Source organism: Chiloscyllium plagiosum, chromosome 43, assembly GCF_004010195.1.
Source record: "Chiloscyllium plagiosum isolate BGI_BamShark_2017 chromosome 43, ASM401019v2, whole genome shotgun sequence".
Classification (NCBI taxonomy): Eukaryota; Metazoa; Chordata; class Chondrichthyes; order Orectolobiformes; family Hemiscylliidae; genus Chiloscyllium; species Chiloscyllium plagiosum.
The window spans coordinates 6,906,166-6,924,377 of record NC_057752.1 but is presented as its reverse complement, the minus strand read 5'-3'; the positions used below and the strand labels follow the sequence as shown (position 1 = coordinate 6,924,377).

The 18,212-nt window shown below is 40.7% G+C and overlaps 1 protein-coding gene across 1 annotated transcript; it reads left to right on the top strand.

Moving 5' to 3' along the window:
- Window positions 1-204: 204 nt before the first annotated feature.
- suox (sulfite oxidase) lies at window positions 205-16,134 on the top strand. The gene is made up of 4 exons (XM_043681868.1): window positions 205-274; window positions 4,510-4,573; window positions 13,431-13,623; window positions 14,103-16,134. The coding sequence occupies exons 1-4, from the start codon at window positions 250-252 to the stop codon at window positions 15,588-15,590; spliced, it is 1,770 nt and encodes a 589-aa protein (XP_043537803.1). The 5' UTR covers window positions 205-249; the 3' UTR covers window positions 15,591-16,134.
- The last annotated feature ends 2,078 nt before the right edge of the window (window positions 16,135-18,212 follow it).

The window sequence follows — 18,212 nt, the reverse complement described above, 5'->3', positions numbered from 1 at the left end:
TAACTCAATTTTTACAGCATGTTTTTTTTTGTTCTACATTAAAATAATCTATGGGGAATACATGTATATAAACTCCTCAGACAGCCACGAACTGTCCGGGAAACAGTGCAGCTGCACATTGCTCTTCCAGTTACTGTCATCACACTCGACATCTGGATCAACGCGGCTCGCGCTCAAGCCATAAATAAATAGACGTCACAGGCGCTGGCCTGATACCACGCATGCGCATGCTGCTCCCGTGTCAATCGAATGACGCGTCGTGTGGAATCGTCTGGTAAAGTGTCGTTGGGCTTGGGTGAGGGGTGGTTTCTGAGGGGATTTGAAAGTCTGAATATTTTCTTAATGATGATGCTCAAAGGTTTTTATCAAGGCAGAAGCAACGAAACATTTTAAATCACGAGTTTTTTTTTAACGTATTTCGACTTAAACGTTAAAAGTTTTAAAGTATATTGCAATTGAACCCATTTTATTTGGCAATGTTGTCCTGAAACTTCAAACTGAGTTTAATGAGAGGGTTAAACCATTGGGCATTTTTTTTAAAAAAACCATCTTTTCTGTAAAAGAAACAACTGATCATCACGCGTGTATTCTTTTTGGAATTTCAACTTTTAATCACGAAAGTGGTTCTGAAATGTCAGGTTCACTGAGCTGATGTAGGATTCCTTGTGGTCAGCAGTGCCAAGAACAGTCATGATCTCTGCAAGCTGACACGGTGGTCTGTACCATATCCACCTCTACACTTCTGGGGCTCTGCTGTGCTATCAAATATATCTATCTATCTTTCTTTCTTTCTTTCTTTCTTTCTGCTCCAATTTCGTTAAGAAAATGAATGTAGTTTTATTTCTGGAAAATGCTATTTTCTGTATTGTTGGAAGCGATGGTTTTGATTCCCCCTTTCTTTTCTACCCCCCCCCCCCCCCCCATTCTATCTTTTCCCCTCACTGTAGCCTCCCTTTTCCAAATGCTGCTCACTTGAGGAAAAGTGTAAACCAAACCTGCAAGACTTGCATTTCTGCAGTATTTGTGACCTTGGAACATTGAAACTTACTGGCACCAAATTAGTGCAGATCCTGGAATCTGTACTACAAACAACAAATGCTGGAGGTCACAGTGGGTCAGGCAGCATCCATGGCGAGCGAGCAAGCTAAAATTAAATTGTCGAGAGTGTGGTGCTAGAAAAGCATTGCAGGTCAGGCAGCATCTGAGGAGCAGGATAATTGATTTTTTTTTTAGCAAAAGCCGTTCATCAGTAATCTTTTGCCCAAAATGTTGAATCCCCTGCTTGGATGCTATTTGACCTGCTGTGCTTTTCCAGCACCACACTCTTGACTCTATTCTCCAGCATCTGCAGTCCTCACTTTTGCCTAAAATTTAAATGGTGTTCCTCCACACTCTAGTTCTGATGAAGAGTCATCTTGACTCAAAACGTTATCTGTCTCTGTCTCTCCCCTCCCACCACCAACCCCCCCACCAACCATGGATGCTGCACTGTGATTTCCAGCATTTGTTGTTTTCAATATAAGAGCCAACATAAGAAGTAGGTTACAGCTCTTTGAGCCTGCTCAACCATTCAAGATGATCATGGGTGATTTTCTGCTACAATTTCACTTTTCTGGTTGTGCCATTTGGTACGACATGGGTAAACTCCCCTGCTAATTTAAACCAGAGACACATTAAAGCTCACCTCTCCTCGTAATCTGTAAAAGTATGAGGAGAATTTGATTTTTAAAAAATTGTTCATGGCATTTGAGTATCACTGACTAGGTCAGCATTTAATGTCTATCCAAGTATCAAATGCATTGTGTGGGTCTGAAGTCACAGGCCAGACCAGGTAAGGTTTCCTTCATGAAAGAGCATTAGCAAAGTAGATGGGCTTTTATGCTTTTTATTCCAGCTTTTACTGAATTCAGTCTACCACAGTGGATGGATACTAAAGGGGTTGTGGAGTATAATAATTCAAGACTGAGATGTTTTCATATCTCAAAGAATTAAGGGATATGTTATAAAGTTGCAGGTGTGTACTGTACCTTTAAGAGAGAGAGTGAAAGCTGGCAAGGACTTTACAAGCACAGAGTGTGCTGAAAAATTTAAAAATGTAACATTTGGCTGTGAAACAAATAGCTGAGCAGAGTTGTTATGGTACGCAACAAATTTGAATTTGGCCAGTTTAAATTATGCCCCAAGAAACCAAATTCCAATCAAATTTTGTTTTGATGACATCAAACCAGTAAAATTCAATGAGCCAATCCGATGTTTTGGAGTTAAAAAAAATTGGGCATTTTGAACAGTTAGCCAGAGTGGAAAAGAGCACCAACAAACTGACTGCAGACATGCTCTCTGAAAGGTACCTGTTCATATGAAATCTGTGCAGCAGAAGACTGAAGAAAAGACCCAGGAAAAATCTACAGAGGAAAATAAACACCTGACTGGTTTTTGAAAATTGATTTTTTTTTTTAAAAGTTAATCGGGGGTTTTATTGGATCAGTATAGTGTTGTAGAGTGGGAGGTAGACAAATTGATCGGACAAAGGAGGATTACAGTGTAGATAGTTCGTTTTTTTTTCTTGGAGTTAAAGAATAAATTAGAGACCAGTGAGCCTTACTTCGGTTGTGGGTAAATGTGTGAAAAGGGTTAAGGAGATAGGATTTATAATCATCTGGAAATAGAGATGTTTAGAGATAGTCAACGCAGTTTAGTGAAGGGTAGGTCGTGCCTCACAAACCTTGGAGTACTTTGGGAAGGTGACCAAACAGGTGGATGAGGGTAAAGCGGTTGATGTGGTGTGTATGGATTTCAGTAAAGCATTTGATAAGATTCCCCATGATAAGCCCATTGCACAAAATACAGAGGCGTGGGATTGAGGGTGATTTAGTGGTTTGGATCAGGAGTTGGCTAGTTGAAAGAAGACAGAGGGTGGTGGTTGATGGGAAATGTTCATCCTGGAGTTCAGTTACTAGTGGGGTACTGCAAGGATCTGTTTTGGGTCCACTGTTTGTCGTTTTTATAAATTACCTGGTTGAGGGCATAGAAGGATGGGTTAGTAAATTTGCAGATGACACTAAGGTTGGTGGAGTTGTGGATAGTGCCGAAGGATGTTGCAGGTTACAGAGGACATGGATAAGCTGCAGGGCTGGGCTGTGAGGTGGCAAATGGATTTTAATGTGGAAAAGTGTGAGGTGATTCACTTTGGAAGAAGTAACGGGAATGCAGAGTACTGGGCTAATGGTAAGATTCTCAGTAGTGTAGATGAGCAGAGAGATCTCAGTGTCCAGGTACATAGATCCCTGAAAGTTGCCACCAAGGTTGATAGGGTTGTTCAGAAGGTGTGTTAGTTTTTATTGATAGAGGGATCGAGTTTCGGAACCATGAAGTTATACTGCAGCTGTACAAAACTCTGGCGCGGCCGCACTTGGAGTATTGCATGCAGGTCTGGTCACCGCATTATAGGAAGGATAAGGTAGCTGAGAGTGCGATAGGTAGGTGAAGGTGGGGATGATAGTGGTAGGTCGGAGAGGTGGGTGGAACGGATAGTTGGGAAGGAAGATGGACAGGTCATGAGGGCAGTGCCAAGTTGGAAGGTTGGAACTGGGGATAAGGTGGGGGGAGGAGAAATGAGGAAACTGGTGAAATCCACGTTGATGCCGTAGAGTTGGAGGGTCCCAAGGTGGAAGATGACGCGTTCTTCCTCCAGGTGTCGGGTGATTAGGGAGTGGCGATGGGATCAAGGGTGGGTAACAGACCGGCTTGGGGTGTCCAGGTGGGTGGGGTGTGTTGGAGGTGGGAGAAGGGGTCCTCAGAAGGTGGGTGGGAGTCTTGGTGGAAAAAGTAAGCCTGGAGGTGGCAGAAGAGGTGTTTAATGTCACAACATGTGTCGAATTCATTGATCCAAGAGCAGAGGGGGGATGAAGGTAAGGCCTCTGCTGAGGACTGATCGTTCTTCCTCAGCTCCCTCATCTACACAGATTTCGTCAATTTGCCCTTCACTATCTTGGAATACCTGGGCTGCACAGGTCTCGCTAACCCTACACTGTTATTCTGAATCTGCACTGTTAATACTACAGTGACCTCTGGAACCCCGGGTCAGCCTCTGGCTCATAATCAACTCAGTCTCTACTGGCCAAACCATGCAGCCACTGACTATTTGTTCCTCAAATAGTCACTGGAGCCACTGGTTTTCCATAACTGTTTCTGAGCCTGAACATTGCTTCCATCAATTCTTTCCATCCATACCTAGAAATCAACTTCATACTTTTCACTTTGAAATCATCCAGGCCATGCCTCTAAACTTTACTACATCAAAGTATTAAACTCCCGAATAAGGTGATTTACAAGTGGAACTTTGATGTTTCTCTTGCATGAAGGATTGGAGCATGACTCAAGCTTTTGGAGTTGGACTTCAGCAAGGAATCTCATTGGGGGTGGATAGTTACAATGGAGATAGATTGAAACATGAAATACAGAATAATTAAAACCTGATCTAAAAAAATATATTTTTCTCTTTTTTTTCAGGTGCAGTGATGTCATTCCTTCATTGTACACGATCTGCTTTGAATATCTGGCAAATGCAAAGCAGGTACTGGTAATTCCATCGTTTGGTTATTTTACACGTAATGCATTGATTTGGCTGTTGTAAAATAATTCATTTTAATAAGGGCTTTACCCCACATACTCTTGGGGAAAATAGTATGAGCTTTGTCTCTGATGACACTGCAGAATCATTGTCAGAGGTGCTGTTTTCAGTTAAAATGCACACCTCTGTCTGCCCTTCAAGAGAATGTTGAAAGTTTTTTGCAGAATAGCTCAGGAGTTATTCCTGGTATATATTTCCTAATCAACCAGTTCAGACGTGTTATGACACATCTCTGAACCCAGGCCTTCAGGCTCAGAGGTAGGGACACTATCACTGCACTGCATGAGCCCTCTGGTAGATATTTTCTAATCAAACCTATTAGAGATGTTATGACACATGGGGTAGATGGGGCTTGAACCTGGACCTCTTGGCCCAGAGGTAGGCACAATACCACTGCACCACAAAAGCCTCCTAAAGAACTGGGCCTCTGAATTACCAGCCCAGTAACATTACAATTGCACCATTCCCTCCCCTAAAACAAAAATTGGCTTCCTAGGATAGAAGTTAGGCTGATGGGTTTTCTAATAAATTTGTTCAGAGATGTTATGGTAGACCTCTGAAGCAGGTGGGATTTAAACCTGGGGCTCCTGGCTCAAAGGTGGGGATCGACAACTGCACCACAAAAGCCCCTTTTTGCAGAAATAGAAGTTTCATCCATAAATGCTATCAAATACCACCTTAACTTTCTAGTTTATTTTTAATCCACCTATTCAGATATGGCATGATACCTCTGGGCCAGGTGAAACTTGAATCCAGATCTTCAGGCACAGAGATAGGGACACTACCACTGTTCTACATGAACCTTTAGCAGACAAGACTCTTCCCTCTAGATACTTCAAATCAATCTGTTTAGATGTGTTATGACACACCTCTGGAGCAGATAGGACATGAACCTTGGCCTCTGGCCCACAGGTAGAGACACTACCACTATACCTCAGAGCCCAAAGATTTTTCCATTCCTGATGAAATTAGTTCAGATAAGCATTTCTTCTCTAGCAGGCAAGCATTCCAATCCAATTCTGAGGAGCCACCTGGCTTGTCAGGTTTCACGTACCTATTACAGTGATTCTGTGGTAGTTATTTTAATCAACCTATTCAGACATGTTTTGACACCTCCAGGAAAGTGGGACTTGAACCTGGACCTTTCTGGCTCAGAAGTAGGAATACTACGGTCGTACCACAAGAGCTCTTAACAGCCATCTGGTGGATATTCTAATCCAGCTGTTCAAAGATGTTATGACACAATTCTGGAGTGGTGGGGCTTGAACATAGTGTCTCTATCTCTGAGCCAGGGGACCTATCTCTGCACCACAAGTGCCTCTTAGTAACTAAGTTAAAAGTTCACCATTTGTCATGGTGAATCCATAATGTTAGCCTGGGGAGTGTGTGGATTACTAGTACAGTGATATTATCACTACACCAACATTACCTACTCAATGTTATTTATGGCTATTTATTTGTCTTGGCACAAATGTTTTCTAATCAACCTGTTCAGGTATTATTGCACACCTCTAGAGCAGTTGGGACTTGAACCTGGGCCTTCTGGCTCAGTTAGGTACACTACACTGGCTAAAACTAAAATTACATTTTAAAGCTTAAACCATGAGCTATATATTCATAACAAATGCAACAGTGACTACATTTCAAAAGTATTTCATTGTTTGTTTAATTTATTTCATTGGTGGTCCCTCACAGACCATAATGATTCTCTTCCACTCTTGGGGCGAATCCGTAGGTGACTGTACGGTCCAATGTGTTTTGCACAGACTATTACACTTGGGGTAGAAGGTGGTTGTCGGAAGAGCTGAGGGGAGGGGAGGGGTGTTGGTGTGGCAGTGCACTCCTTATGCTATTGATTGTGAAGTACTTTGGCAGTCAGAAAGAAGATATAGAAGTATAAATTTTTGACATAGTTTGGCCAAAGAGGAAATATCCATCAATGCCTGGAAGTGTCCTATCATTTTGAGGCTGTGGCCTTGAAGGTAATAACACATTAGAAGTTTTTCAGAGTTTTGACAATAAATTGAACAAATATTTTAAATTTAATGGTTCAGTTATATTTGCAATAGCATGGGAGGTAGTTTTGATTATACAGATTTTATAGCAGGAAAGCATGAATAATACTAAATAGACAGCAATGTAAATATAACAGTTTTAAAAACTTTGCCTGTGACATGAAATTAGGAGAATAGGACATGTAAAACCAGGTGTTTTATATTTTATTGAGTTACAAATGCCAGTCTGAGAGATATGTACAGAAGGTTTTTTAAAATTCAAAATAATATTGTCATCCTTTGGATGACTGAAGTGAGATTTTAGGATCATATTTGTTCACTGCATATATAAATGATCTGAACTTGTTACTTGAGGGAACAATATGAAAGGTTGCTTTTAATGCCAAATGAGGATTGAGCATGGAAAAGGATAACAAAGGTTCTAAAAAAGAGTGGCATGTAATGCGAAATAATATTCGGAAGGAAGCTAAGGAAATATACTTTTAAGTAGAGGTGCAGATGTAGAGATACATGGGTACTTAAAGGTTATATCACAAGTAAATATAGTCAGAAATAGCAAATTGGATCTGGGGTTTTATTTGTAGATGTCAATCGCTAAGCAGCTCCTTGTGATCTGCAAGTGATATTGAGCTTCTAAAAGTTCAATTGGGCCATGGTGGAATATTGTGTGCAGGTTTGGATGCCTATTCTCACTGTAGGCAAGATAAACAATGGAACATTTGCAATATCCATTTGGATTTAGCAATGTCGGGTGATGAGAGAAGTTGAGGCTTGTTTTTGAGGTGACTTGATTGAAACCTCTGTTATGTACATTTGTGCAAATAGCTTTAGATTTTGGATTTTCTTCATTTGGTCAGTGATGTTGTGAGAGAAAGTTAAGGTAATAGCAAAATTTGAATAGACAGTTCAAAACAGAAATTATCATGGAGTATTTTAATCTACATATTGATTGGTGAAACCAAGTTAGTCAAGGCAGCCTTGACGAGTTCATAGAATGTATCTGCAATAGGTTCCATTGCATACTCTGATGAAACTGAGATAGCAAGCTATCCTAGATCTGATCCTGTGTAATGAGACAGGAATAATTAATTATCTCCCAGATAGGGATCCTCTCAGAAGAAGCGATCACAGTATGGTTGAATTTAAAATATAAATGGAAAGTAAGAAGGTAAAATCCAATACCAGTGTCTTGTGCTTCAACAAAGGAAACTACAATGGGATGAGGGGAGGAGTTGGCTAAAGTAGACTAGGAGCAAAGACTATATGGTGGGATAGTGGAGGAATTTCAAAGGATTTTTCACAGTGCTCAGCAAAAGTATACATTTTGTGAAAAGGAAGAACTGTAGGAAAAGGGTTAATCAGCTGTGGATTGGAATGGGACGATTGGGCACCGGCGATTTGGCGCTAGCCCATTTGGCGGCGGATGTTTTGGCGCTAGGGAAAAAATGTTGATTAATTCATCATCATTCAAAGGTAGAACTTTAAAAAGTCTTAACTGTAACTTTATTGAAAATTAAAAACATTAAATCTGTTAATCACTAAAAACTGTAACGTACATTTACAAATAAAGAAATGTTCTTAACGCCAAAACGTCTGTCGCCAAATGCGCTGGCGCCAAAATAGGTTTGGAGCCTAAACTGCCATGCCAAAACTCCGGCGCCCAAACGGCTGCACCAAAACGTACCAAACCGGCTGTGGATAACTAAGGAAATGAAAGCTAATGCATATAAAGTGACAAAGATTAGTGGGGAAACTGGAAGATTGAGAAATCTTAAGGTCAACAGAGCCACAAAAAGCTAAAAAGTAAGGTAAGATGGATTATGAGAGTGAACTAACTCAGATTATAAAAACAGATAGCAAAAGTTTATACAAATGTGTAAAATTTTTAAAAAGAATGGCTAAGGTAAACATTGGTCCTCTGTAGGATGAGAAGGGAGATTTAATAATGGCAAATGAAGAAATGGCTGAGGCATTAAACCGGTATTTTGTGTCGGTCTTCACAGTGGAAGACACAAATAACGTGCCAATAATTGATGACAAGGAGGCTATGGCAGATGAGAACCTAGAAACTATGGTCACGAAAGAGGTAGTGTTGGGCTAAAGGTAGACTAGTCTCTTGGCTCTGATAAAATGCATCCAGAGTACTGAAAGAGATGGCGGGGGAAATAGCAAATGCATTCATGGTAATTTGCCAAAATTCGTTGGACTTGGGGCAGTTCGAGCAGTTTGGGAAAACAGCAAATGTGATTTCACTGTTTAAAAAAGGGGATAGATCACCAGGCAGGTAATTATAGGCCTGTTAGCTTAACTTCTATAGAGGGGAAAATTCTTGAATTTATAATCGAGGGGAAAAAAATGAAATATTTGGTTAGAAATTGGGAAGTGGTGATGGCCTAGTGATATTTATGACTGGACTGTTAATTCAGAGACCCAGATAATGGTCCGGGGACCCGGTTTCAAATCCCACCAAGGCATATGGTGGAATTTGAATTCAATTAATATCTGAAGTTAGGAATCTAATAATGATCGTGAATCAATTGTCAATTGACAGAAAAACCCATCTGGTTCATTTAATGTCCTTTTTAAGGAAGGAAACTGCCATCCTTAACTGGTCTGAAATTCATGTGACTCCTGACCCACAGCATAATGGTTGACTCTTAACTGCCCTCAGGGCAATTAGGGATCAGCAATAAATTCCCGCATCCCGTGAATCAATAAAGAATAAATAAATTGTCCCTTTGGGCTGCATGGGTTCATAAAAGGCAGGTCATATTTAACTAATTTACTGGAATTCTTTGAGGGCATTACAAGCACAGTGGACAACAGGGATGTGGATGTGGTGTATCTGGATTTCCAAAAGGCATTCGAGAAGGTGCCGCACAAAAGGCTGCATAAGATAAAGGTGCATGACATTACAGGTAATGTATTAGCATGAATAGAATATTTCTAACTAACAGAAAGCAAAGAGAGCGTGTTAATTTGTGTTTTTTCTGGTTATTGATCAGTGGGGCCGCAATTGTTTACAATTTGCGTAGAGAATTTAAAGAGATGGAACGGACCAAACCAAACCCCCAAATGTATCAAGGAGATAGCTTAGACCCTAATTTTTATCATCTTTAAAGGCAAGTGTAAGGCGCTGTGTTCCTGATATGATTTAATTGGTTAGCTTTAAGCAAAACACAGTTTATTCTTACCCTAGAGTTAATACAAACCAAAGAAAGAAGAATTGGTATAACTTTTAACTCTACTGGGAAACTTAACAGGATAACAGATTAACTACTAAACAGCAATGTTCCCAACACCCCCTTGGTAAAGGCAAATTTGGTAAAATAGATTGTCTCAAAAGTGATTCTGGCAGCAGAGAGAATTTCAGGTTCTTGCTGTGTCTGACAAAAATGTAAAGATTCCACTGCCAACTTCAAACCCCAACAACTGCTGAAAACTAAACGAAAACCCTGGTTCTGTGGATGCCTTGCTGTACCCATTCATGTTGCTTCTATTGTTCCAACTTAACAAAAAAAACCTCTCGCCCTCACAAACTGTTCACTTTATTGGCTTCAAATAAATACCTCTGTCTTTTTGAAGGGAGGTCTTAAGACAAATTGCACTTCTTAAAGCCATAGTGTCGACAGCGACGTTTGGACAGAATATAAACAAATATCAAAGAATTACTTTAATTTTGTCCTCCTTATTAACTTAAGAAAAAAGCTAACTAGAAATGTAAAAGTAATAAGTTTGTCGAGAGATTTAAAAAAGAAAAGAACTAACTAAGTGAGCATTAATCTTGTAGAAATTGAGTGTGGGGAATTAATAATGGAAAGTAAGGAGATGGCTGATGAACTTTGCATTGGTCATCACTATAGAAAATATAAGTAACATCCCAGGAATAGCTGTAATTCAGGAAATGGAAAGGAGGTAGGAACTTAAGAAAATTTACAATCACCAGGGAAGTGGTACTGAGCAAATTGATGGAGTTGTGGGCTGACGAGTCCTCGATCCTGATTGATGTCTTTCATTTGAAAGAAGTGGCTAGTAAAATAGTTGATTTGTGTTGGTTTTAATTTTCCAGACTCCCTTGATTTGAGAAAGATTCCAAATCTAATGATTAGCTAATGAATTCAACTCATTTATTGGGAATAGTAAAAGCAGTACACTACGTACCAGTTAGCTTAACATCTGTCGTAAGCGTCAGCATATCAGATAGTGTGGTGGCTCAGTGGTTAGCACTGCTCACAGCGTCAGGGACCTAGGTTCGATTCCACCCTCTGGCGACGGTATGGAGTTTGCACTTTCTCCCTGTGTCACCATGGGTTTCAAAAGATGTGAAGGTTAGGTGGATTGGCCATGTGAAATAGCCCGTAATGGCCAAGGATGTGTAGGTTTGGTGGATTAGCTGTGGGGAAAATGCAGGTTTACAAGGATAGGGTAGGGGATTGGAATGTTCTTCAGAGGGTCTGTGTGGACTCAACGGGTCAAATGGCCTGCTCCCACACTGTAGGAATTCTATGATTTTTCCCTATTTATAGAGACATTATAGAGGGGCATTTAAAAAAAAAATCAAGATAATCAGACAGAACAACGTGATTTTTTGAAACTGCAATCATGATTAACCAATTTACTAGAGTTCTTTTGAGGAAGTAGTCTGCTTTGGATAAAGGGGAACCAGTGGATGTACGTAAGTTTTCAGAAGGCATTTGGTAAGGTGCCACATCAAATTATTGATGAGGAAAGTAAAAGCTCATGGTGTTGGGGAGAACTTATTGTTATGGATAGTCTATTGCCTGGCTGACGGAAACAGAAAGCATAAATGGCCCATTTTCTGGTTTGTCCAGTGTGCCACTGGATCAGTGCTGGGGCCTCAACATTTAACAGTTTATATAAATGACTTGGGTGAAGAGATTTAAGGGTACGGTCACTAAATTCACTTGTGACACAAAGACAGGCAAGAAAATAAATTGTGATGACACATTGCTACGAAGGAAGTGGGCAGCGATGTGACAAATGGAGTATAATGTGGAAAAATGTAAAATAGCCCATTTTGACAGGAAGAATTTAAAAAAGCAGTATCTAAATGGTGTGAGATTGCAGAGCTCTGTCATGCAGAGGAATCTGAATGTCCTAATACATTAATCACAGAAGGATAGGACATAGTATGCAAGTATGAGGAAAGCTTATAGAATGTTGTCACTTATTGTGAGGGGAATTGAATACAAAAGTTGCAAGACCATGCTTCAGTTATACAGGGTGAGACCCCATCTGTAATAGTGTACAGTATTGGTCCCCTTTATTTAAGGAAGGATGGTGGATGTGCATTGGAAGCAGTTCGAAAAATATTTATGACAAGTGCCTGGAATAGGCGGGTTGTCTTGTAAGGAATGTAGGGACAAGCTCGGTCTGCATCTGTTCAGTAGACTAAGGAGCAACTTGAGTGAAATACGTAAGATCCTGAGGGGTCTTGACAGGGTGCATGTGGAAAGGATGTTTCCTTTTGTGGGAAATTCTAGAACTAGAGATCATTGTTCCAAAATAAGGAATTGCCATTTTCGGCATGAGAATTTTTTTCGCTGATCAAGTCTTTGGAACTGTTTGTTTTCACTGTCTTTTGAAGAAGAATCTAAATATTTTTAAAGGCAGGATGGATAGAGTTTTGCTCAGCAAGAAGGTGAAAAGTTGTCAGAGGTAGGTGGGAATGTGAAGTGATCAGATCAGTCATGATCTTATTCCATGGTGAGCAGGCTTGAGGGGCCCCTTGGTGTACCCATCTCCAAATCTGTATGTATGTAACTAGAGTAAGATATAAGTTCAAATTTAGGGGACTCTTTTGAGGAAGTTTAACCAGGTGGGCTAGTTGAAGGGAATGATGTGGCAGACGCTCAATCTTAGTGACAAGGAAGCCCATGAGCTTCCTGCATTTGCTGGAGTTGCGGGTGAAGGCTACAAGGAAGAGGGAATTAAGAAAATTACTTACCATGAAGGAAAGTGTCACCTTTGCCTGGAATGCAGTGAGCAATTTCCACGGATGAGAGCAGGACCTGACCATGTTTTTAAGTGGTCTGATCAAATCTGGCTGTGGATGGCTAAACCAATTACCTACGTGTTCTTTAAAAGTCGTCATCTTTGGAATTAAGGGAATGCAGATGAGGGCCGTATCAGGGTAATGACCAGGGCAAGAGAAAGTAGTTGTTTTATTGATAACTTGAACATCAAAGGAGGAGTTAAGAATGCATTTGCATAAATTGTGGCTGCAGTAACGTGGTGAATAGAGGGCTAAATGCAAGATGGTTTAGAGTTGGTGAGTAAATTTGGGGGATAACATTTTCCCAGGGAGGCAGGGTTGAGATGTGATTGGGGATGTGGGTATTAAATGATAAAAGAAAGTAATCAGAGATTGACTAATCTCTAATTGATAAACTGTCTTTGGACCATTAAGTTCAGTCCTCGGGATTATTTGTGCAGTAACATTAATCCCCATGCTACCATGTCCAATATGATCCCCCCATTTTTTTTAACTCTACATTCAAGAAATTATTGATCCTGATGTGATAACTGAACTCAACTGAACGTTGTCATTGCACTCATTGTTCGAGATCTGGACACCTTGGCTTTGTCACTCAGTAATGCTTACCATTCAGCAAGTTAAATAGTGTGGAGGCATGAACCTGCAATTTGGTTAAGTAAGTCTTAAATACTGGCTCCTGCAGGATGATAGGAACATATTGCAATTTGAAATTGAATGTATCAAGCTGTGCACTTTTTCTTTTTTCCATTCCTGCTTCCTTTTTCAGAGTACGGATAGAGACCTCTGCACTACTTCTGCAGGCCTGTTCAGGATGCGGCTTCGCACGATGGAAGAATACAGCTGCCAACGGTGGCAGAAGTATGGGCTACCAATTTTCTAACACTGGATGGAGACAGTTGGTTGTAGGGGTCCTGGCGGGTACAGGTGCTGTCCTAGTTTATGGCTTGCATAGACAGCAGGTATGAGGGAATATCTATTGCATCTTTATTAACAGCTTTATAATAGCTTTGCTCAGTACGTGTAATAATTTTTGTTTTTAAATTATATATCTTATTCCTTAAAGACCATCTCTTGACAGATCTTTGCTGATGCTAACTCTCACTTCAACACTTCATTTTCTCCTGAGGATTCTGGCATGTGCAGTGCATTCCAATGAGCATGGCGATCATAGTACTTTGCCGAAGTGGCTAATATTTGAGTATAGATCTTGAACATGAGTGTCAGTGGTGATGGTAACTGAGGATAATGCTGTACTTGCCCAACTTACACTTCAGCATCTGGACTACAGTCAGGAATGGGAACTTCAGCTGATTCATTCTGCCCAAATCCATCAGTTGCAGTGCTGCCTCTGAGCTTCAACTGATGAGCGAAAGTCTGAGTTTGAGGATTTTCTTTTCCCATGAGCTATAGTCTTATAGTCTTTTATTTTGTCTTCTAGGTGCAGCAAGCAGAGCCTAAAACTACCACAGAATTGACCAGCCAAACTGTGTCAGCATTGGGCAATGAGGTGAAACCAACTAACTCAATCTATACCAGGCAGGATGTTGCCAAACATAAATCTCTTGCAGATGGGGTATGGGTCACCTATAAAACTAGTGTGTATGATATTACAAAGTTTGTGGACCTACATCCCGGAGGGGATAAGATCATGCTTGCTGCTGGTGGTGCCATTGAACCATTCTGGGCAATGTATGCAGTCCACAATCAAGAACATGTTTACTCCATACTTGAAGAGTACAGAATTGGAGAGCTGAGCCCAGAAGATCAAAAGCAGGCAATCATGGATGTGGATGATCCTTATGGAAATGAACCCCTGAGACACCCTGTTTTGAAGGTGAATAGCTTAAAGCCATTTAATGCAGAACCACCAGTAGAACTCCTGTCTGAAAATTACATTACCCCAAATGAAATTTTCTTCAAACGAAATCATTTGCCTGTACCAGAAGTTGATCCAAAAACGTACCGTTTGCAGGTTATAGGAGAGGGACTGAAGTCCATCCAACTAACTCTTGATGATCTCAAGACCAAGTTTCCAAAGCACACAATAACTGCTACATTGCAATGTGCAGGGAATCGGCGCTCTGAAATGAATGCTGTGCGTCAGGTAAAGGGACTGAATTGGGGGATGGCAGCTATTGGTAATGCTACCTGGAGAGGGGTCAAGCTTTCTGATGTCCTTAAGTATGCAGGGCTACCAGAGAACACAAATGCCAAGCATGTCCAATTTGAGGGACTTGATAAAGACCTGACCGGGATCCCCTATGGGGCCTCTATTTCCATTCGCAAGGCATTGGCTAAAGATGGTGATGTGCTACTTGCATATGAAATGAATGGTGAAGATCTATCCAGGGATCACGGCTTTCCCCTGCGTGTCATTGTGCCTGGAGTGGTTGGAGCACGCAATGTGAAGTGGTTGAGCAAGATCATTGTAAGTAAAGAAGAAAGCCAGAGCCATTGGCAGGTGAATGACTATAAAGGGTTTTCTCCCTCTGTAGATTGGGATACTGTTGACTTCAGTACTGCGCCAGCAATCCAAGAACTCCCCATCCAGTCTGCCATAACGACACCTTGCAATAATGATTATATCTCTGCAGACAATGAAGAGATCACGGTGAAAGGTTATGCATGGAGTGGAGGTGGCCAAGAAGTGATTCGAGTCGATGTCTCATTAGATGGTGGGAAGACTTGGAAAGTAGCTGACTTAACTGGGGAGAAGCAGGATGCCGGTCAGGCATGGGCATGGAAACTGTGGCAGCTCACTATGCCTCTGCCAAAGGGCCAGAAGAACTTGGAGATAATCTGCAAAGCTGTGGACAACAACTACAACGTGCAACCTGATACCGTTGCACCCATCTGGAATTTACGTGGTGTTTTGAATAATTCCTGGAGTCGGGTGAAAATTACAATCAAACCTAATAGTGGTTAGAATCTGGATCTGAATATCTCTGATTACAGAAGAATGTTTGGCTATATACAGTTGCCCTGTGGGATAGTTCTTGATGTCATCGCATTAACTATATATACAGTCAAGTTCTCTTAAGCCACTCTATTTGAATTACTGAGCTCAGTATTTCTCTATTCAAAATTCTTAGTGAATGCCTTCATTGCTGATTGCGTTTATTTGATTAATTTGGATTTTCTTTTTTCAAAAGAACAAAACCTCTGAATGACAAGTCTAGAGCAGATTAATGTTCAGAGATGCATCTAGAGATTTTGTAGAAACAAAAACAGAAATTGCTGGGTTCAGGTCACGTTACCTCTGCATGAATACTGCCAGACCTACTGTGCTTTCCTAACAATTTCTGTTTTTGTTTGTGATTTCTAGCCTCTGCCATTCTTTTTTTTTGTTGTTTAGGCATTTCCAGACATGGCTTAAAAAAAAAAACACCAATGTAGTGGCTTCTATTTTGTATTTGAATCAATTTTCTCATTTTTGTTTGGGCATGACATAATATACTGTCATAAAGTGACCATGACTTGTTGCTTGGAGAACAAAATTTCAAAATATTTAGCTGTAGAATTTTAAGACCTGCAAGAAGTTTAAAAACACAAGTGATTTCACTTCAAATGGGATTCATTGGCAATAAAGTGCTTTTGAGTGTCCAAAGGCCGTGTGTGGCGCTAAACGTGTGTGGCGCTAAACGTGTGTGGCGCTAAACGTGTGTGGCGCTAAACAAGTGTAACTCTGAATTGCTTTTCTTAAACTATTTTTTCCATTTTGTGATCTTTATTGCTGCATAGTCCCTTTTTTAAGCAGCTCATTTAGAGTCCTAGAGGTGTACAGCAGGGAAACCGATCCTTCGGTCCAACCCATCCATGCCAACCAGGTATCCTAACCTAATTTAGTCCCATTTGCCAGCACTTGGCCCATATCCCTCTAAACCCTTCCTATTCATATACCCATCCAGATGCCTTTTAAATGCTGTAATTGTACCAACTTCCACCACTTCCTCTGGCAGTTAATTCCATACACGTGCCATCCTCTGTGTGAAAAAAGTTGCCCCTTAGATCCCTTTTATATCTTTCCCCTCTCATTCAGGACTCCCCTACCTCAGGGAAAAGACCTTGTCTATTTATCCTATCCATGCCTCTCATGATTTTATAAACCTCTATAAGGTCACCCCTCCACCTCCGCTCCAGGGGAAACAGCCCCAGCCTGTTCAGCCGCTCCCTATAGATCAAATCCTCCAACCCTGGCAACGTTTAAAAGAAGAATGATTGAGACTAAAGCAGCTATCTTTTGGATGCGATGCTAGACTGAAACCCTGACTTGCCTCTTTCAAGTGAATATAAAAGATCAACTGGCACTACCAAAAAAGAGCTGAGACGTCCTAGCTTGTGTTTATTCCTCGACCAACATTTTACTGAAACCGATTATCTAGTCAATCCTACATTGCTATTTGCGAAGTTTTGCTGTGTACAAATTGGCTGCTCCATTTTCTACATTATAACACTGACTGCACCCGAAAATACTTCGGCCAAAGCATTTGTTTATTGAGGTCATGAAATGCAAGTTTGTTCATTCATTCTTTCCTTTCTTGAAATTTTCGTAAATTGTTAACACTTATTAAGAGTGAGCCTGAGAGAGGCTGAATTCATTCTCAAGCTGATTGTTCATAGACTATTACAACATAGAAGGATGCCATTCAGTCCACTGTGCCTGTGGTGGTTCTTTGAAAGACCTATTCAGTTAGTACTACTGCCTCTCTCTTTCCCACCGCCAACACCCCCCCCCCCCCACACACACACACACACACACACACACTTTGCAAATTTTCCATTTTTCAAGTATGTACACAATTCCCTTTGGAAAGTTACCATTGAATGTCCTTCTATACTCTTGGAGGCAGAGCCTTCCAGATTGTAATTTGTCATGTTTAAATAAAAAATTATTATCCTCCCTCATTTTTTTTGCACTATTATCTTTAAATCTGTATCCTCTGGTGACTGACCATTCAGTTGTGCAATTGGGACGCAAGTTCTGTTTGTTTTCAGATCACGCTAGTCAATCCAAGTGGGATATATATATAGACATCTGTGACTGCTCAAAGCCACTGTCATGCTAAAGTGTTAATGAATTGATAGCTTGTTTGTCAAATTAAAATAAAATTGTTATTTTTCTCTTTGTATTGCTGTGCAGCTTCTGATTATGAAAAGAATGTGGTGCGCAATAAAAATCTAGCTCCATTTAAGAGGCACAGTGAATTTTTTTTTTTAAAACACTGTAATCATAGAATCCTTATAGTGTGGGTGTAGGCCATTTGGCCCATTGAGTCCATACCAACTCTCTGAAGAGTGTTCTAACCCCCTACCCTATCCCTGTATTTCCCACGGCAATTTAGAATGGCCAATCCACCTTACCTGCACATCTTTGGACTGTGGGAGGAAACCCCACAGACACTGAGAATGTGCAAACTCCACACAGTCGCCCAAGACTGGAAACAAACCCAGGTCCCTGGCAATGTGAAGCAGCAGTGTTAACCACTGAGCCACTGTGCTGTCCCTGTAATGACTTGCACCAAAGTTCCATTTTAGTATAGGACTGAGT

What these genes read in the sequence shown, in the direction of transcription:
- suox (XM_043681868.1), top strand. Translation starts at nt 250, where the DNA reads ATGACGCGTCGTGTGGAATCGTCTG. An exon ending in ATCTGGCAAATGCAAAGCAG is followed by an intron (nt 4,574 to 13,430) that starts GTACTGGTAATT and finishes TTCCTTTTTCAG; the next exon opens with AGTACGGATAGAGACCTCTG. An exon ending in ATGGCTTGCATAGACAGCAG is followed by an intron (nt 13,624 to 14,102) that starts GTATGAGGGAAT and finishes TTTGTCTTCTAG; the next exon opens with GTGCAGCAAGCAGAGCCTAA.